A 27,449-nucleotide genomic window follows, 5' to 3' on the forward strand; every position below is an offset into this window, starting at 1 on the left:
AGGTCAGGTATGATGGAAAAAGACAACAGCTGCAGAAAGAAAAAAACACCCGATAATTCCTGTGCTTTTTAACTGAAAGCTGTAGCAGCAGGCCAGCCAGCCTGAACATAAATTCTGTTACAGAGAAAGCATCACACAGACACAGAGGGATGAGTGTATGGGCAGGAGAAAAACAACTTGCTGCTATTCTCAGGTTTCCAGGAATTTCACCTATAACCTGCCACTGTCCAGAGATCTGACAGGACTTGCAGTGACAGAAAGCAAACAGAACAAATTTGTATTGACACAGAAAATACTGAGGGAGTGAAGAAAGAGACCAACTGGGCTCTTCTACCCATCAGCAACTCTCCTGAATGATTTCACCCTGAGGTGCAATGTTTCCATTGAACCTGAATTTGGTTCAATTGAGGAAAAAGGGCATCTGTAAATAAGTTACCAGCTCTACCAGTTCTTTCTCTTGCTGTCTCACTGCTAAACTTTTGCTTTTTCTTCATACTGCTCATTAGTTGTAGATAACTATAAATTAAGTGTCAACAGGATTGCTTCTCCCCTTCCCATAAATCCATGGAAAATTACCTCTTCAAGTCTACTGGACTTCCTCTCTGCCTGTTACCAGGCTCCTACTGCTCTCATGGAATTGTTGTTGCTGTCTTCTAGCTGCAAATTTAAAGAAACTGGAGTGAGTGTGGAAATAGGGTGGGGGACAGTTTTAGAACTGAGCTTATGCATCTGCAGGGAAAGAACCAGCAAAGGGTACCTGGAAAGATGATGGAATCTGTGTTTACAGAGATATTCTGAACTTGACAAAGTCTTCAGCTGCCAGCTCTGAGTGGAGGGTTTTATCTGATGACCTCCTGAGATTCCTCTCAACCTGAATTATCCTGCAAGTCTAAAAGTAGGGAGAAAAGATGGAAGAGGAATATAATCAAATGAGGAAGGTAGCCATAGAACTAATCAAAAATTCTAATTCCCCCCACCCAAGTTATTTTGATTTGGAATGAGATGTGGGATTAATCCAAACTTTTTGGATGGCATAGGAATAAACCCCTGCACTTGTGCACAATTCTCCTGTGGATGACATTTCATCTGTATTAACAAGAGGCCTAGCTCTGTTTTCTCTTTCTGATTGGATGGTCCACAGTGAGGGGGTTGCTTGCATCATCCATTAAAGACACCTGGGAAAAATGCTGGCAAACAGGTGGAAAAAGAAACAGGGAAAAGTTAAGTTACAGAGTAATTCCAACCTGTTTCTTTCCTGCGTTGCTCAGTACTGAGGCAATACACTATATAAGGTGGGCCTGACTCTCTGATTAACACAGGCATCTCCTGCTAAAGGCCATGTTTCCAGTCTTACCATGTGGAACTACACCACTCTGTACAAACTATTTAAATATACACTAATAGCATGTAAACAAGTGGGTGTGACTCCCTAATTTGGTGGTTTACACATGTAACTGGGAGCAAACCCAGCTGAGTTCCTGCCCTGGTGAATTATTAGTACAAATTAGTTAATTAGTACAAATTGTTCAAGCTAAACAAAGCTGTTGAAACTGTATCAACAGTAGAATCTAACCTTTCCTGCTTCAGAGATACTGCAGTTTGTTGTCAAAATAACGTTGTGGGAGAACAAGAGGTATGAGTTCAAATGCCCCCAGGTAAAGAGGGAAGATGAGGCCTATGGCTGCCACAAGGATGTGTGCATCCTAACTACAGCTCTTGGCCAAAAGGCAGGCGGCCAACCCGTTGGAAAACCTTTGGGTTTTGTTCTGCTTCTTCTGCAGGTACTTGAGAGGAATAGCTCAGTTTCAAGCTGTTAACAAGTCAATCACTTTTATTTTTCTCATTAAAACTAAAAGAAAAAAAAAGCTAGGTGGTATTTGATCGTCAAATGAAGAATTGATTACCCCAACTTGTAATGGAGTGTTTCTCTCAGCGGCACTAGTTTGTCTTGCTAGTGATTTATCAAGGCCATGTAATGCTTGCATCTGGAGGATGAATGGATTTACATGGCAAAACAACCCACCGGGCTGAAAAAGGGAGAACAGTAGCGATGGAGAAAGACTGCGGCGGATTTCAGTCCAGGAGAAGAAACTGGAACCTAGTGAAAGGAAAAAACGAAGGTAAATTTAAACAGGCTGAAATAATGCACCTGTACGAGGACCACTGCAGGGGTTTGTGAGCGGATGCTGTTCGCCGCTCACCGCACGCAACTTGCCCGACGCGCCCAGACCTCCGGTTCGCCTTCCCGACGGCTGATGGAGAATCCCGGGCCCGTGATTAGCCGCTGCCGCCGGGGCGGGGGGCGCGGCGCCGCCGGGGAGCCAATCGGGAGCTGCGGCCGCCCCGCTCCGCCCGCCCCGTCGGCGAGGCGGGCGCTGGCGGCGGGGGCTGCCGGGGCGCCGGGGGCGGCGGGGCGGCGCGGCGGGCACCGGGCGCGGGCACAGCTGCGGGCACCAGCCACGCCGGTGTCGCCGCCGCTGCCGCCGCCACCGCCGGGTGGATCCCGCGCTTCTGCCGGAGCTTCTTTCGGTCGCTTTACTTTGGCGGCCCGGAGCAGGGACATTATGCCGAAGAGAAAGGTGAGGCGCCCCGGGTGTGCGGCGGGTCCTGCCTCCCCGGGTGGGGTCGGGGGGCCGAGCGGCGGCCCGCGGGTGAAACGCGCATCAGGGGCCGGGGGCGCCCGCCGCTCTCCTGCCGCTCCGTGCTGGGGCTCGCGGATGGCTCCCGAGCCTGGGCATTTTGCTGCCTGTTGCAAGCCCCCTCCACCCCACCCCGCCGCTCCCCGCCGCCTGTTTACTTTCTCGGTGCCGTGCGGGGCGGCGTCGCTCCTCTCCCCGGGGGGTGAAGTCGCTATCACAACTCCAGCCCCCACCTTCCTCCTCCTCCCCCTCCGCCGCCGGGGAGAAGCGCTGCAGCAGCTGCGGCTTCGCCCCTGGCCCCCGCGGGAGGAGTTTCCTGCTCGCAAACTCCGGCGCCGCGGCGGGGAGGAGGCAGCCCCCACCCGGGGCGGCCGGATCCCGCTGCCGCCGCTTCCCGCCGCGCCGGAGCGATGGCTCCGAGGTAAAAGGGAGGAGAGGCAAGCCATGTTTAAAACAAACTACACCCTTCTCCTCGCCTCCCGCGGCAGACCCGTATGTACCAACTCCGGCGCCCATCCGGGCAGGGCCCCCGGGGGCGGGGGGCGGCGCCTCCCAAGGGAGCGCCCGCGGCCCCCGCCGCGCCGGGGGAGCCGTGCCGGGCTGAGGGACTCCCGTCGCCGTCCGAGTCCTGCTCTCCGGGCGCCTCGGGGCGGGCAGCCTCCTCCTCGGCAGGGAGCCGGCAGTGAGACCGCCTTCCCCCAGGGAGAGAAACTTGGGCGGCCCTTGAGCGGCCGGGCTCGGTGCTGTGAGGGTTTTTCTATCCCTCTCGTGCCCGCTGGAAGCGGAGCCTTGGCTGCGCGGCCGCCGGGAGCGCTCCGGCGCTGGCAGAAGGAGGGCTGAGCCTGGAGGGTGGCAGCCGGCCCCCTCCCGCCCCTGCAGGGCCCCGGGGGTGGGCGGCTGAGGGAGGCCGTGCTGCTGGAGAGCCTCGTCGAGAACTTACTGCCTGCCTTCCACAGGCGCTAGCAGAGTGCAATGAGAGACTTGACACTAATACATGCAACGACAAAAAAATGATAGCTGCAGTCCTTTAATTTTAACTAGGTCAACCATGGCAAGGCAATTTGTGTTTTTCCCAAATGTCACCTGTGACCTCTTAATACACCAATTCTGGGCTGGGGCTGAAATGTGTTTTAATAAAGTTGCAAGTAGATTATGCCTTCCAGGTAACTTGGTGTTTACTTGTTGTCCTTTGCTTATTCCTTATGGGAGGTATCAAAATGTCAAATTGTTAAGTATGCTACTGAATAATTTAATTTGTGGTTGAGGGCTTGATTCCGCTTCTGAAAATGGATATAACTGTGGGTCTGACTGGACTAACTGGTCTTGAAGTCAGTGAATGTTGGGCCTTTTTTTGTCTTCTGTCCTTGCATCCTCACATGCTTCTGTGCTTTTAGTACTCTTACTTGTCACCACAAGAAACTTGAAAATTATCTTGTGTCCATAGGACCCCCTCCAACTTTTGAAACCTTGTGAATTTCCTACCCTGTTTACTTTGCTGTTCTGCTGTCTTACACTACAGATGTTTCAGGCTGTCCATCCTAAGTGTGGGTAGAGTTAAAGATATCCTGTAGGTTTTTGTGGTCTATTGTAAAATGTTTATTCAGGGAAACTACCTTTGAGTAGTAAGTCCATAAGAACATGTCTTGTTTCTAGAAGATTATTTTTAAAAAGTAATAAAAACATTGCATATGGGATGAGAGCAATGGAGATGAATTTTAACAGCACAGTAAATTTTATTTTGGTTAGCATTGTACCAGTAAAGATTTACATTTAAAGATTATATACGAAGTGTGGGTTTTAGGAAGCACTGGTTCCAGGAAGAGCATATGGTTAATGGCTTTGCTTTTTAAGAAAAGTGTAATTGTAGTATTTTACCATAGTCAATTTTATTCCATAATAACATCCACAGAGTGAAAAGTTGGTGATGCAGCAATAACTGAGTAATTACACCAGCCAGTTTTGACATGGAGACAAAACCATCACATGCAACTAATAGTCAATTCTTCTCTTAAAATTTCTAACTTATAAAAAGGCTTCTAATACAGAAAATTTTATAAGGAAATAAACATCAAAAGTCAAAATGAGAAATTTTCACTGTTGTAAGGGTAGGTAAACAAATAATATTGCAGAAAGGGCTAAAATCTACCTGTATCTATTTTTGTGTATCTGTAGTTGTCTAAGCTGGATGGTTTTATGTTGTTTGCTTTTCTTTTCATCTCTGATTTTTTTCATCTCTATGTAAACTCAAGCCACTTGCTAAGTCCCTGGCCTTATGTTCTTTATGAATATTATGAACAGAAAAGTGTAAGCTGCCTCCCCTTCTCTAGAGGGCTGTGGCATAGGATATTGGGATATCATTACTCATTGCTTGAGGGTCACAGAGAAAAGGAAGAACTTACTCTGTGTTGAGATGGTGTTAAATACTGTGCTAAAGCAAAAAGGGGTTGAACTCTGGACTGCTCCTGTCAGATTTCTGTACCCTTCATCTGTTGTAATAACATGTTGTGGTGTGAACATGGCCTTTCTCAAGAAGAATGGCATGCCAGTGTGGGATAAACCAGAATGCTTGTTGTGGTAATGATAGAAAGAACACCTTGAAATGGGTTGGGGTGTTTTGCTTTTCACTTGTCTTTATGGAGTTAGCTCTTGGGTCATATTGAAGAACTCCTTGACCTTGAAACAGCCCCAATAAAAATATCTCAGTGTTACCCATAAAAGGATGAAGAACCATTCTGTACCTGATGACAAGGAGAACCGTGGTATTGTCACCTACAAGTGCTTAAGCATACATCAAGGTGAATGACACTTGCCTCATCAGTGTGCATCATGTCTGAGGGACATTAATAGGTCAAGTGGTGACTTGTCCAGTATTGGATGGAGAGTTTGTCATTTAGTTGGGATTGCACTCCAAAATGACCCAACTTGTTCTGTAATCTGAATATCTGAATCTATGCAATACCACCTGCCCCTCACTTGTTTTGAAAATGCTTGGAGTTGAATCAGATATGAGGACTAAGTGCAAATTAAGTAATCTCTTTTTTAATGTGACATCTTTGAATACTGTTGTTGTTTCCCAGCAAATAAAAAAATATTGTGGTCTAATTAGCCATTTCAGTAGGTTATTTGCTGGCTCCTTGTAGTCAGGAATGTAGTTTCTGCAGCACAGTTGATGCTGTGAAGATATACTAGAGACCGTCTGGGACAGGTTCCTGTTCTGCTATGCAAATTCACTTTCTTTAAAGTCAAAGGTACTCGGTTATATTTACTGCTGAAAAACAAACCCATTGAATATTTTGCTTGTAATGCTGCTTCTTTAGCAGAAGTCAGAAGGTACCACATTCAATGGTTGTCTTATGATAGGGCATTTAGTTACACGATCACATGATGATTTTTTTGTGAGACCCTTTCTGGTTTTGTTTCCAACCAGATTTCTGATCAATGTATTTTCTAATCTTTGAGGTTAAATGCATGTTCTTACATGTACTAACCTAGAGCTGCTAAATTCTACTTATGCTGTTTTGTCTGGACCTAAACCGCGTTCTCTTTGTGAAATTCTTCTGTGTGTTTAAGTTTTTATTTCTGAAGTGTCATGAATACTCAAAGAGAATATCCACCATATTCGTTCACCAATAAGGGAAATGAGGCACAGAAGTAAATTGCTGAGTTGTTGAAATGGTCCCTTTATCTTGAATTCTCAGGTTAAGATGTCTGTCCTGATGTTTTATTCCCCCTAATAAGCACCTCCTGCACTTTTGATTGGTGCATTTATTACTTTGCCAAATTTGTCTTTTTGCTTTGTGCTGTGTACATAGAAACTGAGCAACTTGCAGTAGTAACAAGTTCTCTAAAATTTTGTTGGAGCAACTTGTATGTGATCAGACAATTAACTAATGAACCTGAGGTTCTGCAGGTGACAGCTCTTTTTTTGCTGTAGCTCTGAATGATCTTGCTGTTGCTCTTTGGTCAGTGGAATGAAGCCTAGATTTCTGCAAAGAGTAGTAGCAGGTGAGTTTGTGTTCATGATGCAGCAGTATGAAGTGTACTTGAGTGCTGTTCAGCTCAGTTTCACATCCCTTTCCATGTCTTGAGACTGAAGCTGTGATATACTATATGTAACACAGTGTTTTTTTCTTCTAAGGTTCTCTTCATTTTGAAGCTATTTGGCAGGAGAGAAGCTCTAATGATGTTGTGGGGGGGGACCTGCATCTTCCCAATAAATTGTTTCAATACTGGGGTTGGAAGCTCTTTCTCTGTAGCAAAGCCACTTTCGTTTATCCTAGAACACAAGAGATTTTCTGTTAGTAGTGAGACACAGAAATGTGGGAGGTTCTGTATTTAATTTCAGTCTGTAGGTGATTATAGAATAGAAGGGAAAAGGGAGTCAGTACCAGATCCAGATGTCTTGGCTGCTGCCTTCTCCCCACCCCTATTCTGTCCACCTCTTTCTCCAGATTTTTACTTGAACTCGTTCTGTGTTTCATGCTGACTGCTTTCTCCTTTCTCCCTGTCCATGAGAATTAAAAGCAAAAGTCAGAGCCCTGAAAAGGTAGTTTCTCTTTCCATATTTTCTGGTAGATCACTCCTAGACCGTTCAGTACCTACTAGAAAACAGGCTAAGCAACAGCAGAAGATGCTCTTCTTTGCATCTGTCACTGACATACCCCTGACTTTTGACAAATTTCTGCCTAACGTGCCAGCAGAGTCCTCAGGTGGACATCCACCTTCAGCATGCCTTGCAGGGACAGGTAAAATGATTGCTATGCAGAGATGCACTTAAAATTCAAGCAAGACAAACAGAACAGATGTGCCAGAGCATCTTAAAAGATTGCAGGAGCCTTCTAGTAGAAGGGAGAAGGATGTTTTGCTGCTTAGAATTTTAGAAATTGTAGTGGATTTGTAACTATTGCAGAATTTTAAACCTTGATGTGCTTAAAAGCAATTGAAAACTGCCTAGTTAGCTTACTTCAAGAAGGCCAACAAAGTTGGTTGACAAGGCTGACTCAAAGGATCTACATCTTTCGTAGAAAAATTAAGCAGAAAATATCAAAAACTTTTATCTGCACATGAAATGCTTAGATGTAAAACAATGTAGCAGTGTTGAGTGGCACTGAAGAATAAACATGCTTGAGCAATGCTGCCATGCCACGTTGCAGTAAATGAAGTTTACAGGGCTGTTAAATGCATGCAGCAAATATTTATTGATGGTTTATATTAGAGACACTTTAACTTAGAGGTAATTATGTAGTTTTAGCTATTATTATTGTTGTTGTTGTTATTGAGTTATAGAGATTGAAAGTTCATTGACCAAGGATTTAATGATCTAAAATGTTTCTGATAATTTTATACCAGTCTGTAAAGATCTGACTCATTTATTAGCAGTTGATGGCAATGTATATAAATTTTCTTCTTACACTACACTAAAATACAATTGGACTTAATGAATGGGCAACCTAAAAATTTCTAGATTTTCACTGAATTGTCAATTAAAAGTTATTCTTCATGCTTCTTGGGCACATTAAAGCATTATATCTGGTAAAGTAAAGCTAGTAGTACAATCTTTGTAAGTCATTGTCACCTCTGATTTCAAAATTAGGTACATGTAATCTTTCTATATATGGTAGTTCAACATTCAAATACAGGCGAAGTTATTTTGTGTGCTAGAGTATCAATATTGTTAAGTTTAAAAAAATAAAAAAGCCCTGTGTGTAAATGGAATGTAGTTATTTGTGTAAGTAGACTACATCTATGTGGTATTTAGTTTAAGGTTGCTTTTCTTCTGTGTTACTTGAAAAACTTCATTTCCTCTGCTGTTTTATACCCAAACAGTAGCTGTGTATAGGCATGGTGTGTTCCAAGGTGTGTGATTCCTTTAGAGAAGTTGTATGAAGTTGAATTTTGTTTGACAGGATTGTAACACTGTCTTTTGCCTAGAGTGTAAGTAAACCAGATCCAGAGATTTTTCTTGGAAGTTAGCACTTGGTAGGATCATCATGGCCACCATCTATTTTCATTCTTTAACTGTACTAAGTTAGCACTGTGATTTATCCCGTGGTCCAGTAGCCAAAAAGGTGCTTCAATATGCTGGAATTACCTTTCAGGCCATTACTGTCTTACAGCTTATCTACTTGAACATGATTTGGAATTTTTTTTAATCCTGGGTCATTTTACTGATCCAAGTTAGAGATGCTGCACAGTGGCACAATGAATGTGTGGTAACCTATTAGAAAGGAGTAGGCTGGGAATGGGCAGCTGGCTGCATGCAAGAGAGAAGTAAGGTGCTCTTATACCAATTTTATTGTCAGCAAAATCGACAGTGTGGGACTTCACAATTTGGACAGCAGTTCAACAGATACTTCAAGCTGGCATATACAGGCCAGAAGCAGAAATTCCAGATGCCCATTCCTGTCCTTTGATTTAACCTGTCAGATACCATATTTGCTTGGGGTAGTTTTTGGCCAGACCTGCCTGCTGATCTAGTTTCCCATACCTTGACATGAAGTGTTAAAACTGGGATTGGCAGGAATGATTAGGTGGGGTAGGGCAGAATGCTTCGTAGCGGCAGCCAGGCATTCATCTTTGATTTGATTGTCCCTAACTCAGAGTTTCTAGAGGAATATTCTTTAATTCATTAGAATAATCAGAACAACTCAGTGCTCAAATTATATCCTTGCAGCAGCGGAGGGAGGAGGCATTTGGCTTGGTTGTTGTTTTGTGGGCTTTTACTCCCTTGGTGTCTTTGGAATTTACTGGTTTTTGGAGATATACAGCTCCCTTCTTCCAATAGTAAAGAGTAGGTGTTCTTGGTAACAGTGAAAGCTGCAAATATAAAATGCTGTGTTCCCTAAGAACATTGGAGTCTGTCTTCAGAGAAGAATTGTGTATGTTCCCATCAATGCCAGCTTTGTTGGGACTGTTGGTATGTTTGCTCATCCCACCTAGCTTTCTCCACTGACCTAATGTTAGCTGTGTTAGTAGTAGCTTCTGTTATGGAAAACAAAGGTCTAAGGATATTTTTACCTCTGCAGTGTTTTGTGCCTCTCAAGCAGAGTTGAGGAGATGTGTTGGTGGTCTATTTGGAGAAGAAAATCATCCTTTACCTCTGCTGCATCATTTCTTCCTTATTCCACCTGTGCCTGCTTGGAGACATTTTCATTTATTCTTCTCTTGAAGCTGCATTTTGGTTGCTTGTAAAGCTCTTCGTTCTGGCTGTTGTAGTAGAGCAATAATCCTTTTAACCACAGCTGTAATTCTTACTGGGATGTAAGAGATGGGGGTATCTAAGGCTTTGTACCAGTTGTGGCTTTGCTACCTGCTATCATCATCTCAGAGGTTTGATGTTTTGTAGTACCAGTTAGTTGAAACAACAGAAAAGGTCCTTTTTCTCTGTTAGTGTGGTTTTATCACAGTAATGTTCTCTGGCAGAAGAGGAATTAAACACCTCTTTTCAGTCCTTTACAGTACTTTTGTTTGTCAGAGGTGGCTATTTTAGGGAATCAGTTGTTATAGAAAGTAGTTATCTAAATGTAATTTCTATTTTTAGATAAAATAATTTGTTTTTTCAGAAGTATAATAATAATTTGTTTTTTCAGTGTGCTAGTTTCACTTTGCAAATCTGATCAGTTCTATTTAAATACAGATTTTGGAACATAATTTTGAAGGTTTTAAAAACTGCCTCTATATATGTATGTAGACTTGGATGAGCTCAGCAGCTTCATCTCACTTGCAGAACTGTCATCAGCTTTGAAAGTTAGAGAAGTAATATTAGGAACTGGATTTCATCCATCATATTTTTTGAATCTGCCTTTTTCTTTTATGGTGGCAGTAAAATGGTTAAGCAAATATAGAGACAAGAATTTACTTACTACCTAGCTGAATTTTCACATCTGGTGTTCAGGGGAAACTGAACAATTTCAAATGCTCGGTGCTCACTGCTCCCATGGCTGATCTGTATTTTTCAAAATGCAGCTGATTACTTCACTGTCTGAAAGAGAACTGTCTGTCTAATTTTAAATCACAATGCTATATTTTTTAAAAATCTGAGCCTCTAAAAACTGCTGTTACTTCTTCACTCTGCCATAGGTAGATGTCATATTCAAAAACTGACGACAGGGAAGAGGAACTTTTAGGGAAAAATAGAAGCCAAACCAGTTGTGAGATTTTTTTAATATTTGTCCTATCAAATATAAATGCATTTTCAGTTATATTTGTCAGTCTTTGACCCTCTTGTCAGTGGGAATAGCAAAACCTCAATCTACTATGCAGGAATTTCCTCTTCTGGAAAAGCACTTATTCTGTCTGGTTTTGGTTATGTGGAAATACCCCAGTTCTAGCTTGATTTGCTGTCTTGTCTGGAAGAGCATAAAGCTCACAGAAATCACCTGTCTTAAGAATCAAGGAATTTAATAAAATGTATTTTCTGCACCTACTGATTTTATTTATGGCCAGCCTTTTTGTATTCTTTTTTTCTTGTATATTCTTTGGAAATGCATTGCATGTCAACAAGTCACTCTGCTTGGCTAGAATCATTAAGCAAGAGTGGAAGCCTTGATCAGGAAGTGTTTTCCCTGATTTTCCCCAATTAATATGTAATTAACATATTAATACAAGGGATATTAGTGCTTGTCTTTAAATTTAAACCTTTAAGTACCATTCATCTTTTCAGAGCTTTAGGATCTTGACATTCTCTCCCAAAGAATTAGAAAATTAAGTATTCTGCTCTTAACAGATGGAGGGATTTAAATTCTAAAAATGACATTGTATAATATTGTAATAATTATTAACAAAAAAATTAAAATATTGTATACTTAAAAAATAAATACTTTAACAGGATGGGGGTTTGTGTGGTTGGCTTTGTTTGTTTTGTGTGGGGTTTTTTTGTTTGTTTGTTTGTTTTTTTGTGAAGAACTTATTTACATGTATATACAAGAAAACTCAACCTCATATTTCTTGGAAGAGAGCAAGACAGATATAATTTCGGATAAGTATTTAAGAAATCCAGCCAGCCACTAAACAGTTTTATGCTGTACTTCCCTTGTGGTTCTGGCAGATTTACTCTTTTTTTTTTGAGTAGCAGCATGCATAGTTTTTTTCCTCATCCAGGATCAGACTCTTGGTAGAAAAAAGAAGTGAAGCTGTGTAATAGAAAGAATACCTGATTTCTTTAAGCATTTAATAGGGGGAATTAATTTTACTTGCAAAGCTAATTCACGTTGGCTTGGCAGTGAGCACTGTTCTATCCACTGAAAACAGATCAAAGAACTAGCTGTAAACAAAGGTTAATGATAAGATGCTGGAGGAGCTAAATGAGGAAACAATAGTTAGAATGGTGTTGCAGGAGTTGGTTGGTGTTAAATTAGTCGACATGTAGTCTTCATTAATCTAAACCAAGAAATAAACAGCAAATTAATTACATTTATGAACTAGCTCAAAATTCAGAGCTGCTCTGAGAACAAATAATTAGAAGATATAGCATGTATGGGGAAACCATTAATGGCATTAAATTTAGTCTAATGCATAGTTCTACTCAAAGGAAATGAGGAGTAGAAAAATTTTAGGAAAAGGGTGCAATAAATCCTGAAAAAGACTTAGGACTTGATACATTTGCTCCTCTTGCAATGTGTTTTTTCTTTTTTTCAAGCTTTTACCTTATTTTGGTTGGTGAAAAAAATTGTAGGAGGAATTACCAAAAGCATTACATCATGGAAATTGCAGCTGCAAGAGTGAGCCAGGAAATCTATGGGCAAACCCCCTTGCAAGCAGTGTATCAAAATGTGGCTGAACCAAACAGCTTGCAAAGAAGGGAGGAAATGCTATTCAGAATGCTCATGTGCTAGGACAGTTAAGGCTTTCTGCCTTTCTAATTTCTAACTTCTCAATGTGGTAGTTAGAATGAAATTTGCATCTGCTTTTTTTGTTTGTTTGTTTTATTTTCATATGGGTATGAAAGGACTGATTTCTGTCCCATCAGAGCCAGGGTGTTGAGTTTCGGCTTGTAACAAAATCCTTCAGAGAATGAACCATCTATTTAATTTTATACCGACCTTCTACTGACTGTTACTTCTAATGTACTTGTATTCTCATTCTTCAGGCTTTTTAATGTACTCTTTTGTAATAAATCCATTCATAATAGTGCAAACAAAATATTTATCTGGAAGCTGGACCTTGCAAGTTCAAATATGTATCTTTGGATCTCTCAAAAGACATCAGTGACTTCGGTGCTTTGGGTTACTCTACTCTCATTATATACTGCTTATATTCCAGGGTTTTGATTAGAAAAAATGAAGCTTTATGTTTCTTTTGTGGTGCACCTCTACCAAATACTTAGCCATAAGAACAATAAAAACAGGAAATTGACCTGTATTTTCTATTAAATATTTACTTAAAGCGATTGTCTAGTTTCCTGTTTTCAACCAAACATTTCTGTGATGATATTGGCATTGCAGATACTGCAGTATTGCCTTGGTGTGTAGAAACACTGGTTCTTACATATGCTTCACAGCTGGTGAAAGAGATGTATAATGTTAATATTCCTTCAGGGTTTTTTTAACATTCTCTACCATCTATTAATATTCCTTTATTTTTTCCAATCCACTCAAAGTAATTTTCTAGGTTGCTCTTAAAAATAGCTGGGGTAAAAGCAAGTGGAAAAAAAAAAGCCAGTTGCTGATAGACAATCTTATGGTTTGAAAGTTATGCAGCTGCGACAGATTTTGCAAAGCTTAGCTGCAGCTTAATTTGCAATCTTATTGCCAATATTTAGTGCTAATAGAGACGTGACACAATGTGTGGTCATCTGAACCTTAAACTTGCTAGTAGTTCAAATGTCAAAAACATATTCAGAGATAGCCAGTCATGTTACCTCTATGAGGAAAAAAAAAAAATCACTGTTGCCTGTGTCTGTATTTGCTTTTTTATTTTATGTCTTGTCTCTTGTAGGCATTCCTGAAGTATCAGGCACTGCAGGCCTATAGGGACTACTTTATGAATATAATACAGACATATGATGGAGTACAGCTGAAGAATTACTGAGGCTGGAGTGCTGCCCTTGTCAAGTGATTCAGTTCTCATAGTGGTCTTTGATTTTGCTGCACAAAAGTTGCAGTGTGGATATCCCTGCTCCTGACTAGTTTACGATGTACAGCACAGTATTCAGGGTGCATTTTAATGTGACTGGGGTGTCATGTGAAATATGGTGAGCCGTTGCATTACGTCATGGGGGAAATGTGCCAAGGGGATGGGTTACTTAGTACATTTTGTTGCTTTTGGAACCAGAGGTTCTCCAGTCGTTTGTCACTAGGACAAAAAATGGGGGAAGGGTTCCCATAGAAGAGTTAAGGGCAAAGGCTTGAAGGTTTTGGTGATATCTACATAAAAGTCCTGTGACTCCAGATAGTAGTGCAGACAGTCTCTGCTTGTGGCATGCCAAGTTCTTTGGGAACTATGCTTGGCGCAAATCCATTTGTGTATAAATCTCACTTTTCCCCAGGGACAGGAGAAGTACTGCAAAAACTGGTATGAAGAACCACATCAGCTGGGACTCATCAGAACTCATAGAGGAGAAAATAAGTTTCTGTTCCTCTTTTAACAAATACACTGTTAGCCATATCTGACATACATTTTTTGTGTGTGTGTCTATCGGCTGCAATAGATAGAGTAGATGGAGTCCCAGGCTGCCCACAGCTGCCCCGTGCCACTGCATTCTTGTCTGTTGTACTGACTCAATTGTTTGTGCAGCTGTGCAGTAAAATTATTCTGCTGGAGCAGGGAAGACTATATATTTATAATTTGTCTATATATTATAATATTTATGCATTTGTTTGAGCAGCAGGCTATTTTTCAGCTGGATCAATTACCTTACTCATGACATGGCCTCCCACACAGCTCTTCCAGCATACTGGGGAGCCAAAGCCCAGGAGGATGAGCCCAGCCACCAAACGCCTGGACTTGCAGTGATTGCAGAGAGGAGGGAGCAGGTCTGAAATGGAAATGAGAGCATGTCAGAACCCCTTGCTGCTTATTCACACCTCTGAAATTATTATTATTCTCCATGTCCCTCCATGGAGAAAAGTTATGTGGCCTTCAGAATTGCTGTTGGTTTTTCTAACTTGAAAGGGAATGCTGGGCTAATTAATTACCTAAATCAATTGAGGTATGTTGTATAACATATCGCTGTAGTTAGTATACAGAGGTTGTGGTTGCATTAAGAGTATTTTAATATAATTTTTTCCCCCTGCGATTAGCCTCATGAGCAGTTTTATAATCTGTTGTCTAGCAGTAGTCTTGGCATCTAAAATCAGACTGCCCTGTCTATCAGAAATGTAGGGGACTTCTCTTTCGTAAGTGCTAAACACAATGGGGTAAATTACTGTGTGTTAACTGTGCAGTATTGCAGGTGGGGAGTTAGCTCTTGTGCAGTTACTGCAAGGCTGTTGGCATGTGGCAGTGCCATCCTGGGATAATTTAGCCCTCTCTCAGAGCTCTATGATTCCTAAAAGTGAAGCAGGGTAAAATAGTCTGGTTGTGGAGTGTCAAGTCAACTTCATTTAGATTATGATGAGTTTCTTAGCTTGGCTTCCAAAGGAGATGAATCATGCCATCTTTCTGTCCCTACCCCTGTAAATCTAAAGTCTCTTGACCACTGTGAGGAAAAGATTATAAAATCTCAGGGAACTTCCATATAAATAGGTTCTGCCCAGGACAGGAAGGTGCTATTTGAGTTCCCTCTCAGGCAAAGGTTGCAGCACAAGTTTGTTAGACTTGAGAAAATTCATATGGGAGAAACAGATGTTATGAACTCAACAGAAAAACTATACCCAGAGCATGTCCTGTATTGTGAGCCGAAGAGGAAAGTTGTAAGAAACAGGACTTGTTACTGACAGGAATCATGGAGTAGCTTGTTTTTGTTTTCTTTCTGACTTTAGTGACTCCTTAGTAACCAGACTGAAAGATTTTCAGAAATGCAAACCCGAAACGGTCCTGCAGGTGACTGGTGAGGCTGCAATTGCATAGGGAACAGTCAGGCTCCATTTTGGATGCCTGACTGTTGCTATTCTGAGTTGCTCTACGCTGTGCGATGCTGCTTAACTTCCTGCTGTTTTCAAGCTACTTACATGATCAGTCCTCGGCTTTTTTTGAAGCAGCTGCTCTTGTGGCGTGCTTCCTTTCTGTCGGGAGAGTGCACAGTAACAAAGCCACGTTTTATTCCCTGGTGGGGGGATGTCTTTCTGTAAGTGTGTTAGAGCTCAGTGCCAGGAGAAGGCACTGGTCAACTGCTGCAAACTAGCCGGTCATTTTGTCTGCTCCAAACCATAGCTCTCTAACTCCGAGACATTTTGTGTCAAAATCTGCGAGGAAGTTTGAATTAAGATTGAAATGGAAGGACAAGGGAAAAGATAACTACCCTGCTTCCTTATTGATTGAAAAACAAAACAACAACCAAATTGCCTTCTCTGCTGCCTGTTAAATGCCTTTTTAAAATATGCTGTTCTTGTAGTTCTCCTCTAACTGCTGCTGCTTGCTTTTTATCCAGGAATCGCTTGCTCCTACATGGGAAACCCAGATGTTTGTAAAATGTGAAGTAATACATCTTGAGTTGTAAACAAAAGAGAATTCACCTGACAAGAGAAAAAAGATTTCACCTGCCCCCTGCCACACCTCCTTTAATTTAACTAACCTTTCTCTAGTACCTGGGCAAGATTAGTGTTAGGCTGTTCAGGCTGATACTTTGTTCTTGAGAAGAAACATGTTTGTCCTGAGCTTTCCTGTCAATGTCTCAGTATTATACTGATTTATGCTCTTCTAATGGAGGAAGTGAGATATGATGGAAGGATACTTTTAAAACTTCCAGCTGAGTGAGGCTGAGAGGAAAAAGGAGTAAAGGAGGTAAAGAAATCATTCATTTCAGTAATGCTGTGATTTTGTGATTCATTTCAGTGCATCTCAGTAGGTTAGATTCATGTTTGGGAAAAACTGTGTTAAATTTCTTGGGAATTTCAAAAGCCATCATAGAGCAAACCTCAGACTTCCAGTTCCTACTGTTGTGCTACCAACAGCTGATTAGGTGGAGCTCCCACTGGAGCCTATGGATGCTTTAGTTAATTGCCTAGAGGGACTCTGAGGGATAGTGTGTGATATATGTACGTACCTGGTGCTCAGTCCTCAGGTTCCTGCTTGGTTTTGGTAAAGAGACTGGTTTGAGTGCAGTGCATATGTTGTACATACTAATGCAGATTTGTCAGGCTGCTTTAAGTGTTGCAAATGAAAGAGCAGTCTTCATAATCTTTGTTTTGCTGTTGTCTGCATGCTTTTAAGTCTGTAATAAAAACACTGATTTAATATTTTCTTTCAGTCTCCAGAGGGTGCTGAAGGCAAGGATGCAGCAAAAGTAACTAAACAAGAGGCAAGTGTATATATATATATATTTAATTTGTTTTGGCATGTAATTATTTAACTGGAGATCTGCAGTCATGTATATCAGAAGATTATGCATTTCTCTGGCACTTCTGGTGAGCTGTTTTCAGTGGGAATAAAGACAGTAAACCACATTTGCACTCTACCTGGCTTGATTTCATCTTGGTGTACTAAGGATTTATACAACTTATTATTATTATTACAAATGATTACTATTATTATACAACTTATTAGTACACCAAATAAATTTGAGAAAGTTTTAGGGCTTTGATAGACAAACTCTGGTGGATCTTGTGGCAATTATGTAGTATGTTACTGCCTGGGACTGTTGCTCTATCTCTAGTGGGTTGGCAGAAGAGGGTTAATGCGCGCACCTCAGCCAGTCTACTTCAAAACTATTCTTAGCTTAAGTGACTGATGGGAGGGTGTCTTGAATTAAGATACCAGACTCTAAACTGGAGCAGCTGACACATTTGTGTGTTTTCTTTGACTGGATTTGTTTAAAGGACACAGTACATTCTGTCAGAGAAGGCAAGAAGACAGCTGGTGATATCTTGATATCCACAATAAAGTTTGCTAGTTTGTTTTTTACAGCCCTTAATGTGAATTTAAAAAACAGGTAGAGAATTATGAGAATTTGTTTTCTTAGGTTGCCTGATTTTGTGGCAGAAAAATTTAAATCAGGACCTTGAGAAGAATGGGTGAATATTCAATTGCTCTGCTTGCAAATCTTTGAGCATATTTGATCAGGAAAATAGCAAGTAAAGTATAGCCAGCTCTATGGTTTACTCGCATGTAAGGAGCACTTTTTCATAAGGTTCCCCAAGCAGGTTCTTAAAGAAGCTAACTAGGATGGAAGATCTTTCTAAGAATTTCTAACATATAAACTTATGAGAATAGAGGAGTGGAGGTTAATTTTCATAATGGAGGAGACTGTAAGTGGAGTATTGGAAGGATTTGTGTTTGAGCTTGTGCTGCTGAATATACTTGTTAATGATCTCTAGAAGAGGTACTAAAGAAATGACAAGGTTTGCTGAAGTTTACAAAAGTTGTTGGGGTAGTCAGAGGTGAGAGAGGCTGAGAAGGCTGTTATGTCACTGATAAAAAAGTGATAAAATTTCGAAAGAAATTCAATATGGAGAAATGCAAATTAATACAGGGGGAGAGGGGAAGACCCAGGGGTGGTCATCAAATGAGCTGTTAATCAGGGGAGAGATTGTAAAATCACAGTGAATAGTTACTAGAAAATGGCAGTAGTTCTAAACAGAAAGTAACTAGAACATAGGAAAAAATGCTAGAGGACACAGTAAGCATCAGTGTATCACAAGATTAATTTGTTGTGCTCTCGGATATGGGACTACTAAATGAAGCTCTCCTGATAGATGCCATGATAGAATTAAAAGGATACCAAGTACAGTGGGATAAATAGAGGATGTAGAGCAGCTTTTAAAAAAGATTAACAACCCAAACTGAAAAAACCAAACAACACAGTTTTTCTAGGATTCTTCATCTTTTATATAATGGAGTTGTGATAAAATAATTAGTAACACAAAGAAAGGCAGTTAGAGAATTACTCTTCATGAAAGCCATAAACAAGAGAAATCTAATGGAAGTTAGAGGCAAGAAGTTAAAAGGAGAGACAGCAGAGGGGGAAGGTTTTGCTTTTTATTTTCCACACAGTGCATAATCCCATTATGGAGCTCATAGATGTCACAGGATGTTATGGAAACTGAAAGTGTAAATGAGTACTAGGTTATTAGACAGATTTGTCTAGAAAATAACCCTTGGGGGCTATTTAAACACATGATGTGTATATGATATCCAGGTTGGAAAGTTGGCAACATCAGATTGCCAGAAGCTGGTGCAGTAGGAGAGTGCACAGTATTGTTCTGTCTGCTCCTTTTCATAGACTATTTCTGTAGATGTTTGCTAGAGCGCCAGTGTCAAACAGGCTCTTGGGTGAGCTGCTAATTTCTGGGTTAGTACAGCTGTTTGGAGAGGACAAAGGTTCCCAGAGCACATGAAAATGTGACCTTTGCTGACTTGGCTCTAGTTCCCTCCTTATAATCAGATAACACAAAATACGTGCAAACTCCAAATGAGAATTAAAATTACTTAGCTGTCAAGCATTTTTTAAGAACTTATGGTTTATGCTGACTTTCTTATGGCAAACAAGTCATGGAACAGGAACAGTTGGGAGGTAGGGAAGAGAACTATAACTTACGTAAATTGACATATTATCCCTTAAAAAGTAGATACTAACAAAACATTTCAGTTCCTAAATGTTAAGGGACAGAAATAATTGGTTAAGAAAGCAGATTTGTAAAAGATGATGCCTTGAGTTAGGAGTTCTTTGATTACCTGACCAACTGAAATGCTTTGTTTATCCTGTTGTAAAATAATGCTAGGCTGCTTCTTAAACAATTGATATCCTAAATTGCCAAGAAAAGAGAGGTTTACCTTTTTGCTGTTAATGATGCATAAATATTTCATAGCTGAAAATATCTTTAGGTATTTTTTGACTTCTATTTTGCTGGATGCAGATTTGAACTATTCACTACTGCTTTCCACTAAGAATTCTTGAATGGCTCCAATGAACACAAATTTCTGCATTCTTCAGATATTAACAAGAACTTTTTCCTGTTGCAGGATGTGCAGAGCTGTGTTTTTTCTGCTCAACTTAAATGCTTAATATGTAATTAAGAAGTATTTTTGATTCTCTTTTTAAGTTGAGTTATTTTGGATATTTGCTGCAGTTTAGTTCTCCCTTTGTTTTGGCCACAGGTGTAATTCTAGTTTTATGACATAGACCAGAATTTAACTCAGTTTATTAACCATGCTGTGTAACTGGGTGAATCTGTTTTAATTAATACAAAAATACTGTAAACGAACTAACAAGCTAACAGCTATTTTTAAGACTTCAGTAATAAAGTTATGACAAAGAGCAGGATGAAATAAAATTTAATAGGGAAAGCGTGTTGAAGTGATATAAAAGCTGGAGAGAAGCAGAATATCTGGCTCGAGTCTTTCCTTTTGAGATTTGTGTTTAAATAGAAGAAATAATTTCTCCCTCTCATCCTGCAGCTGTCTTTGTGCACCTGGACTCTCAGAGTGAGTGTGTGGAGAACTGAGGAGGTGGAAGGACTTAGTTTCGTGTTTTGAAATTTTAGCATACTGATATCCTCTAGAGAAGGATGTTAACTTTATTCACCTGTTAATCAGATGGTATCTGTACCCACTATTACAAGTAACATCTGCTAGATTCTAAAAACATAATTCTAAGTATGTATGAATAAGGTTCAGAGTCCTTTGCACAGGTAGCCAAACCTACTGGATTTGTGAACCTTTCATAGAGGAGGAAGGGCCTCAGAAGTAGTTGTAAAAGGGTGTGTGCCTGAGGTATTTAACTGCTGAGATTTAGATGTTGTAATTCCTGAACAACTTTTATTTCTAACTTTCACGTCATTTTGTCCCTTTAAAATTTTGAGTGTCCAAGGTGAGGAAAATGTGAATTGCTTGGCAATAGACATGTATCGTTTATGCTGTCCTGTGAAATGACTGATACTATGTTGCTTTGGATACTTTTTCCTGTAAGCCTATAAAAATGTTCATTTTTTTCCCCTGTAGCCCACGAGACGATCAGCAAGACTGTCAGCTGTAAGTATGTATAGTATCTCCTGGTATATTCTTTTCTAAGCACATATGGTTTCTCAGACCAAACAGGTTTTTTACATTTTGCTTGATTCCATTTTTATTCTTGCTGAGGGGTATTTGAGAACTCCAGCAATGAAGTTACCTGTGTTTTCTTGGTTTCAGGTTTTCAGGTTGTTCTGACAAAAGATACATTTCCCCACTTCAGTGCAACACTGTCTGTTAGGTGCAGTATTGACTTTGTATCATTTTGCAGGCTGATGTTAGTTGTGGAAATGCAGCTACTTCTCTGGAAAGGAGGAGGAGCTGTGTTTCAAGGACTTCGTTTGATGCCACTACTAGCACTTGGTTTTAGTTCCTCTCTCTGTTAGAACATAGCTGACGGGCAGTTTTTTTCATAGTTACTACTAATCTTCATGTTTTACTCGTAGAATGACCCCCAAATTACTTTCACTTCTAGATGAGTGAACAGGTGTGTACAGAGAGGAGGTGCATTTATGCATTAAGGTTTTTCAAACTTTTTATAGATGCATACTATTGAGCAGGAAGTAAGGGAAGGTGTAGGGTGGGGGGGGAAGCAGGGTGTGGAGGAGGCTGACTGGCTTCTGGTGGTGTGCCTAACATGTTGTGCAACTAAAAATGTTTTATAGAAACCTGCTCCACCAAAACCTGAACCCAAACCAAGGAAAACAACAAAGGTAAATACTCTTTCTTTTTAGTTACCATTGTTTTAACCTATAGTAAGCACGTATGTTCCTTCTTTACATTGCAAACAGTTCAATTCACAGCATAGCATTTTTTTTTGAGGCATGGGCTCCCCTGCCCTCTCTGCAGCTCCCTGCCCCCCCTCCCTGGAAAAAAACCACAAATTAGATCATTCTTTTCTTTTTGTTCCACCCCTTCCTGGCCTCATTACTGGCCCAAAGAAAATGTCTTGCCTGTTTGATATGCAGACCATGTTAGTTTGTAGTGAATTGCTAGTTTAAGAAGAATTTTTACCTTTGCTACACCTTTCCTGAAAAGTACAGGCTTGGTTGAGTAAACTCTACCTGAAACCTAGCAATTTCTACAAAAGCATTTGAGATTACTCTGTGTCATTCTCTTTCCTTGTCTAGAGGTGCAGTACTTCATTTTGTACTGAGAAACTCTTATCTGTTCTTGAAGCCTGGCTGTTGCTGAGAATGCACAATTATAATTAAAGGTGAAATTAAATATATTTAAATTGAATGGTTTAGGTTTTCTGGGCCAGTTACTGTCAAATTAAAATCTTATTAGTGTTTGAAATACCTTTTCAGGATTTCTGCATATAAATCATGTACTTCAGAAACTGTAGATTTATTTGCGCCTAAGGGGAATGTTGAATAAGAGCAATTGCTTTATTGGGAAAAAAAGCCCTCATGCTGGACACTGAGTCTAGCACTCCTCACACTTCCATTTTTCAAGTCCTTTTATTGTCATCTCAGTTGGGCAGGTGCCAGGATACAAAGTCCACATGTGAAAGTAAAACTCTTGACTTCCAACGCTGTGTGATTTATCAAATAAAATTACCAGTAAAGTCTTGCTGAGTCCATCCTGCTCCCCTTTTTTTAAGAGTATTAATAAAGAAGGAAAAGTGGTAGCTTCCATAGCTTCGTGTACCTGTGGGATGAGCTCAGTGTTACGGACTCAGTCTAAGTTGCATGAGAGACATTGGAAGCTTATTTCAGGTGACTCAAATCCTTTATGACATTACTGTAAGTAACTTTTTAATACAGTAATCTTTTTTTCCCCAAACTCTAACTGGATCACATTTTAAGGAGTATATTAATTCTGGTCTCCTAAACAGAAAACAGCAAGTGTGTACTCTGAACTTGCTAGTAAACAATGGAAGATGATACAGACTTGAGATAATGTTTATTAAAAGCTTGCATGTTATGAATTTACAAAGTCAACTCCTTAGTTTGTTCTTCTGTAGGTAAAGAGTTAGTACTATGCTCATACCACTAGTAAACTTCCAAATTAAGCACCACAGCTGCTATGTAACATTGGAGCTGAGGGGTGGAAGGAGTAATTCAGGCTGCCCTGGAACTGGGATTACTGGTGCTCTCACCTCACTGTCTCACTTCTGTTTGGGGATTGGTGGGGAAAGGTAGTTAATGAAGGAAGGCAAACCTTAATATCCCTGTTCACAGCTATTATTGCCATTTTGCATGGAGAATTTGGAGCAAATGATTGCATGAAAGATAGCCAGTGTTTATCAGAACTACTTTAAATATTAATGTAAAATTGTAAATGCAATACCATTTAAATTTTTATCCCATTGCATTTTAAATACTTAACTTATGTCTCTGCTAACCTTTAGATCACAAACATAAATAAGTACATAGAGAAAGGATTTATGAAAAAATAGTAGACTTGAGCACAGGAATTAAGGGCAAATCTCAAAATGAAACTTTGGCTGTTAGAATAGTTCTTTTTGATAAATTTTCTGCTTTGTGTTGCTGCAGGTGGAATTTTATCGGTGTTTGCCTCTCTTGTGTGTTGGCTGGTTCTTTCATTGATGTGGAATGACCATCACACACGTTATCAAAGTAACGAAAGGACAGCCAAGGAAAAAACTTAATTTTTAAAATCTAATTTAATATTTTATGTTAATTGAAAGTGTAGTGCTGTAGTTACACAAACAGTGTGGTGTTTGTGCTTAGCTGAATAAGCTTTCAATATACTGTAATTGGATTTGTTCACACAGATATCCTGTATGTACCTCATAGGTCAGCTCTACCAAAATAGTCTGATATGGCTTTGTATCCCCGAAAAAATTAGCAGAAAAACTAAAGAAGCAGACACCACCACTTTCTAGAAATTTGAGTCTCTGTATAACTTATGTGGATTTACAGTTTCCCGATAGCCTTTAGGTGGTTTTCTGTTTCAGTCCAGCACATGCAGCTTGCCAAGACTTGCTGTTTAGTTCATGTGAAAGTTTTTTTGATAAAGATGCAGGGTTCTGGCTACTCATACAACATCTATGGCCATGTTTTTAATCTTCTGTCAGAAGGAACCTGGGACAAAGGCCAGCAAAGGTGCTAAAGGGAAGAAGGATGAAAAGCAAGAAGCTGCAAAGGAAGGTACTACACCATCTGAAAATGGTGAAAATAAAGCTGAAGAGGTACTTTCCACACATACCTCCTGCTGATTGAATCAGTGTTTTTAATTATTCAGCCTTTCAGACATTGTTAGCATGTTCATAATGTTTCTTTTTATTGCCCATGATGTTATTGCAGATTCGCATCTCGCTCAACTGTTAGTGTTTCAACATCCAGAGGTGCCCCACCCAGCACACTGTCAGTAAAAGGGCAGATTGAAACAGTGAAAGTTAAGGGTGCTGTAGAGCATTCAGCATGTGTGCAGTGAATAGAAACAGGTGGTAGTGTGGTGCTTTTCAGTGTGAAGGATGGAAGCTGACAGGTAAGGCTTGTATTGCTTTTGAAAAGCTGGGAGCGATGAGTTGAGAAGTGTGTGACTGTACCTGTTCTGGTTGTGTAAATGTCCTATGGACACAGGTTTGGAACTGAGCTGTTGCAAGAAATCGAAGGAGTAAGGATAGCTTGGGTATTTAGGTACACAGTAGAAATTCACCATAGTAATTTAGTTTCTTTCTTTCTTCTCCACAGGCTCAGAAAACTGAATCTGTAGGTGACAAGAATGAATGAAATACCGTGAAAATTTTGGGTTGATTTTATGTACCTCTTGGACAACTTTTAAAAGATATTTTTATCAAGTATTTTGTAAATGCTAATTTTTTTAGGACTATGATAGTTGACATATTAAACTGTATATGAACATTTCCCTTCTCATAACAGTGCTTTTAGAAATTCCCGTTGCCAAGTAATATAAATATCAACTTAATATTGCAAGGTATGTGTAAAATTGGATCAGCATTCCATACACTTGCTTTAAGAAATTATGTCTTGTGCATATGGTGATGTTTTTACTGTGTGTATTTGAATTTTTCATGCAGTTTTTCTAGAGCAATAATCAGTGGTGCTTTTGTACTTAGGTTTTATGTGATTTTAATGAAACATGGATAGATGTGGCCACCTGCTGACTATTTTGGGTTCTTTTAATGGATTAAAATAAAAGGTCTCCTTGCCTGCAAAACTAAAGACTCCTAATGTTTTCTCTAAATCTGAGGAATGCCTTACTCATATCTTTGACTGTTACAAGGAAGACTAAATGATTTAGTAACAGTTGTTTTGCATGTGGTGTTTGCTTTTTTTCGCTGATGTCTGATTAAAAACCACCCACACAGGAGTAGCAAACTGGGATTTTCAGTGGCCTACAATTTAAGGGCCTCACAGATAAATTCTTCATAGATACATTCATCAGATACACTGTTACAGGGTGAGTAGAGTTGCCATACTCTGTCAGGATATTGTGTCTTCAGTGAGCTATCAGTACAGAACAAATTCCTTGATTGATAGAGACATACAGCAATTTAAAAGTAACTTTGTTTCTCCCCCACTCTCTTTTCATTAATGTGCATTGTAGTCTATGGAAAACTTTCTCTCTATCTGTAGCCTCAAATTTAATATAAATAGTAATTACTGTTCTGCTTCAGCTGAGGACAGTTGTTAATACATTGAAATCGCTGTTAAACAGTGCTATATATTTGGTACCTGGTAGAAATGGAACAATGAAAGTTTTTTTGAGGTGATTGTGGTGATGTGGTAGATTAGCTAATGATTTTTTCGTGTCCATGTTTCAACTCTGCAGCTCACTCTAAATACCTTTTATGATTTTTCTCCTTCTCTTTTCTCTAGGGGTCCTGGTGTTTCTATTGTTACTTCTGGGATGGGAGGGGTGAAAGAAAAGATGTTCCCTGTTCTTCAGTAGCATTGATTTGTATTGCTCAAGTGGTAGCCATTATGTCTGAGGATACCTTTTGCTTGTTTAAGTCAATAAATAAATGACTGTTGCCTGACCTAGCGTTCTATTTATTCTTTGGGAAGAAATCTCTAGTTGCCTTTTTTAATTACAACCAAAAAGAAGCCAAGCATGTCTACACTTAAAAATTGAAGCTTGATTGCCAAAACTCTCTCCTAGCTAGAATAGGAGTTAAGACCTGCATTGATGTAAATGTCACTTACACTTTTTTGATAGGCTTGCTACACCCACAGAAGAGGAGGCTGTTCTCTGCAGCACTAACTTAGTTTTGTAAGAAAATTTAAAGTAATTCTCTGCTTTTGGTGATGGAAGGCAGAGGGGTATAACAAGAACTGTAGACAATGAGGAGGGAAGTCCTTAGTGTTACTCAGTGATACGTTTGGTAATCCTGCACAGTACTTTGGATTTGCTTTCTGATGGATGCTGCTGAAAGTCTATTAAAAGCTATGGTTGTGGGAAGTTGAACCATCTGAACTTTTTCACAGCATCATCAAAGTGCTATCTCTAAGCATTTTTTCAATTTATGAGTTTCTTGTTCCTCTGTATGTATATATTCTCTGATCATTATGTGTGGATCACCAAGAGATAAATTGCCTAATCCTACCTAGACACTTGAAGCTCTTGAAATGACCCTTTAGATTTTAACTTCAGCATGAGCATCAGAAGACACACTTGTCTGGACAGGCTTATTTAGGAGAGCTCTTTTAATAAATGGCTAAAAGGTGGGCAAAAGTTGGGTCCTTAAACTAATTGCACAATATCTTGACCTAGTAATTTTGGCACAAAGTTCTTCACGGATTAGGAGTTTAAGCTCAGTGCCAGAATTCCATTGGAAGCATTTAACAAAAGATCCACTTGGCTAAAGTGAAGTGAAGCACACTACCCTGCTGATTCACTTCATGTTTCTGATTTTTCAAAAGTGCTTACCTATATTTTTTCTCCACATGTCAAGTTCTCAGAGAAACCTTCAAAGCACTGTATCAAGTTCTAGAACATGTTTTTAAAATTAGATTGGTCACACATTCAGACATATGTAGCAAGAGTCTTCGTGGGCAGGTGGTGATCTGCAGAGCACCTTCAGGAAATATGTAAGTATTTTAGTTTTGAAGTGGCAGTTGGAAGTGCCAGGTGTCACATCTCTGCCATAAGGAAACTTGTATCATCAGTATTTAATGACTGACTGTTTCACACTTGAACACAAGGTTTGGAGGGATCCCTGAAAGCAGTGTTTGTTCTTTGTGGGATGTAACAGATGGGTAACTCAAGGTACATTAAAAAAAATGGGAAGGTGTCCAGGTTTCAGCCAAGCACAGGGTTAATGTTTTGCAGTAGCTGTGAGGGGGCGGAGCCTAGAGCTGTGTGGGCGTGTCTAAGACCCAAATGTTATTCAATACCATCTTACCTCATCACCAGGGTCGAAGAGTTGGGGAAAAGGGACTCTGTCTCTTCCAAGGAGAAGCGTGCCCCTTTCCGGTGGTGGGCTTAGGGTTCATTGTTTCATTGTCTTGGGCTTGGTGAGCATTTTGTGTGTAAATCACCCACCCTAAAGTGGGTACACTTTTGTCATTAGTATTGTTGCTGTTACTGTTTGTTTTCTTATCTCAGACTGTGATTTTCACCTTTTGTGCCTCCAGTTTTCAACTCCATCCCTGCAGTGGGAAGGAGGAGGGGAAGTGAGGAGAGTGAGCAAGTGGCATCTGGCTTGGGAGAGTCTCAGTGTGGGCACTGACTTGGGGAGTACCATTCCTAAACCACAACAAAAGGATAGACAGTTTTTTAAGTTTAAAGAAGGCAAGTGCATCAGAAACAAGGCATAATGAATGATCA

The 27,449-nt window shown here is 40.1% G+C and overlaps 1 protein-coding gene across 3 annotated transcripts; it reads left to right on the plus strand.

Annotated features, from left to right (window-relative positions):
- The first annotated feature begins 2,384 nt into the window (after window positions 1–2,384).
- Window positions 2,385–25,659, plus strand: HMGN3 (high mobility group nucleosomal binding domain 3). Of its 3 annotated transcripts, none has more exons than XM_069011281.1 (6): window positions 2,385–2,579; window positions 16,987–17,037; window positions 20,676–20,705; window positions 21,350–21,397; window positions 23,731–23,844; window positions 24,350–25,659. In XM_069011281.1, the coding sequence occupies exons 1-6, from the start codon at window positions 2,565–2,567 to the stop codon at window positions 24,386–24,388; spliced, it is 297 nt and encodes a 98-aa protein (XP_068867382.1). In that variant the 5' UTR covers window positions 2,385–2,564; the 3' UTR covers window positions 24,389–25,659. The 3 variants fall into 3 exon arrangements, with proteins under 3 accessions (XP_068867382.1, XP_068867383.1, XP_068867384.1); XM_069011282.1 differs by lacking the exon at window positions 24,350–25,659 and adding an exon at window positions 23,960–24,070; XM_069011283.1 differs by lacking the exon at window positions 16,987–17,037.
- Window positions 25,660–27,449: the final 1,790 nt, after the last annotated feature.

The sequence above is a fragment of the Aphelocoma coerulescens genome, chromosome 3, assembly GCF_041296385.1.
Source record: "Aphelocoma coerulescens isolate FSJ_1873_10779 chromosome 3, UR_Acoe_1.0, whole genome shotgun sequence".
Lineage (NCBI taxonomy): Eukaryota > Metazoa > Chordata > Aves > Passeriformes > Corvidae > Aphelocoma > Aphelocoma coerulescens.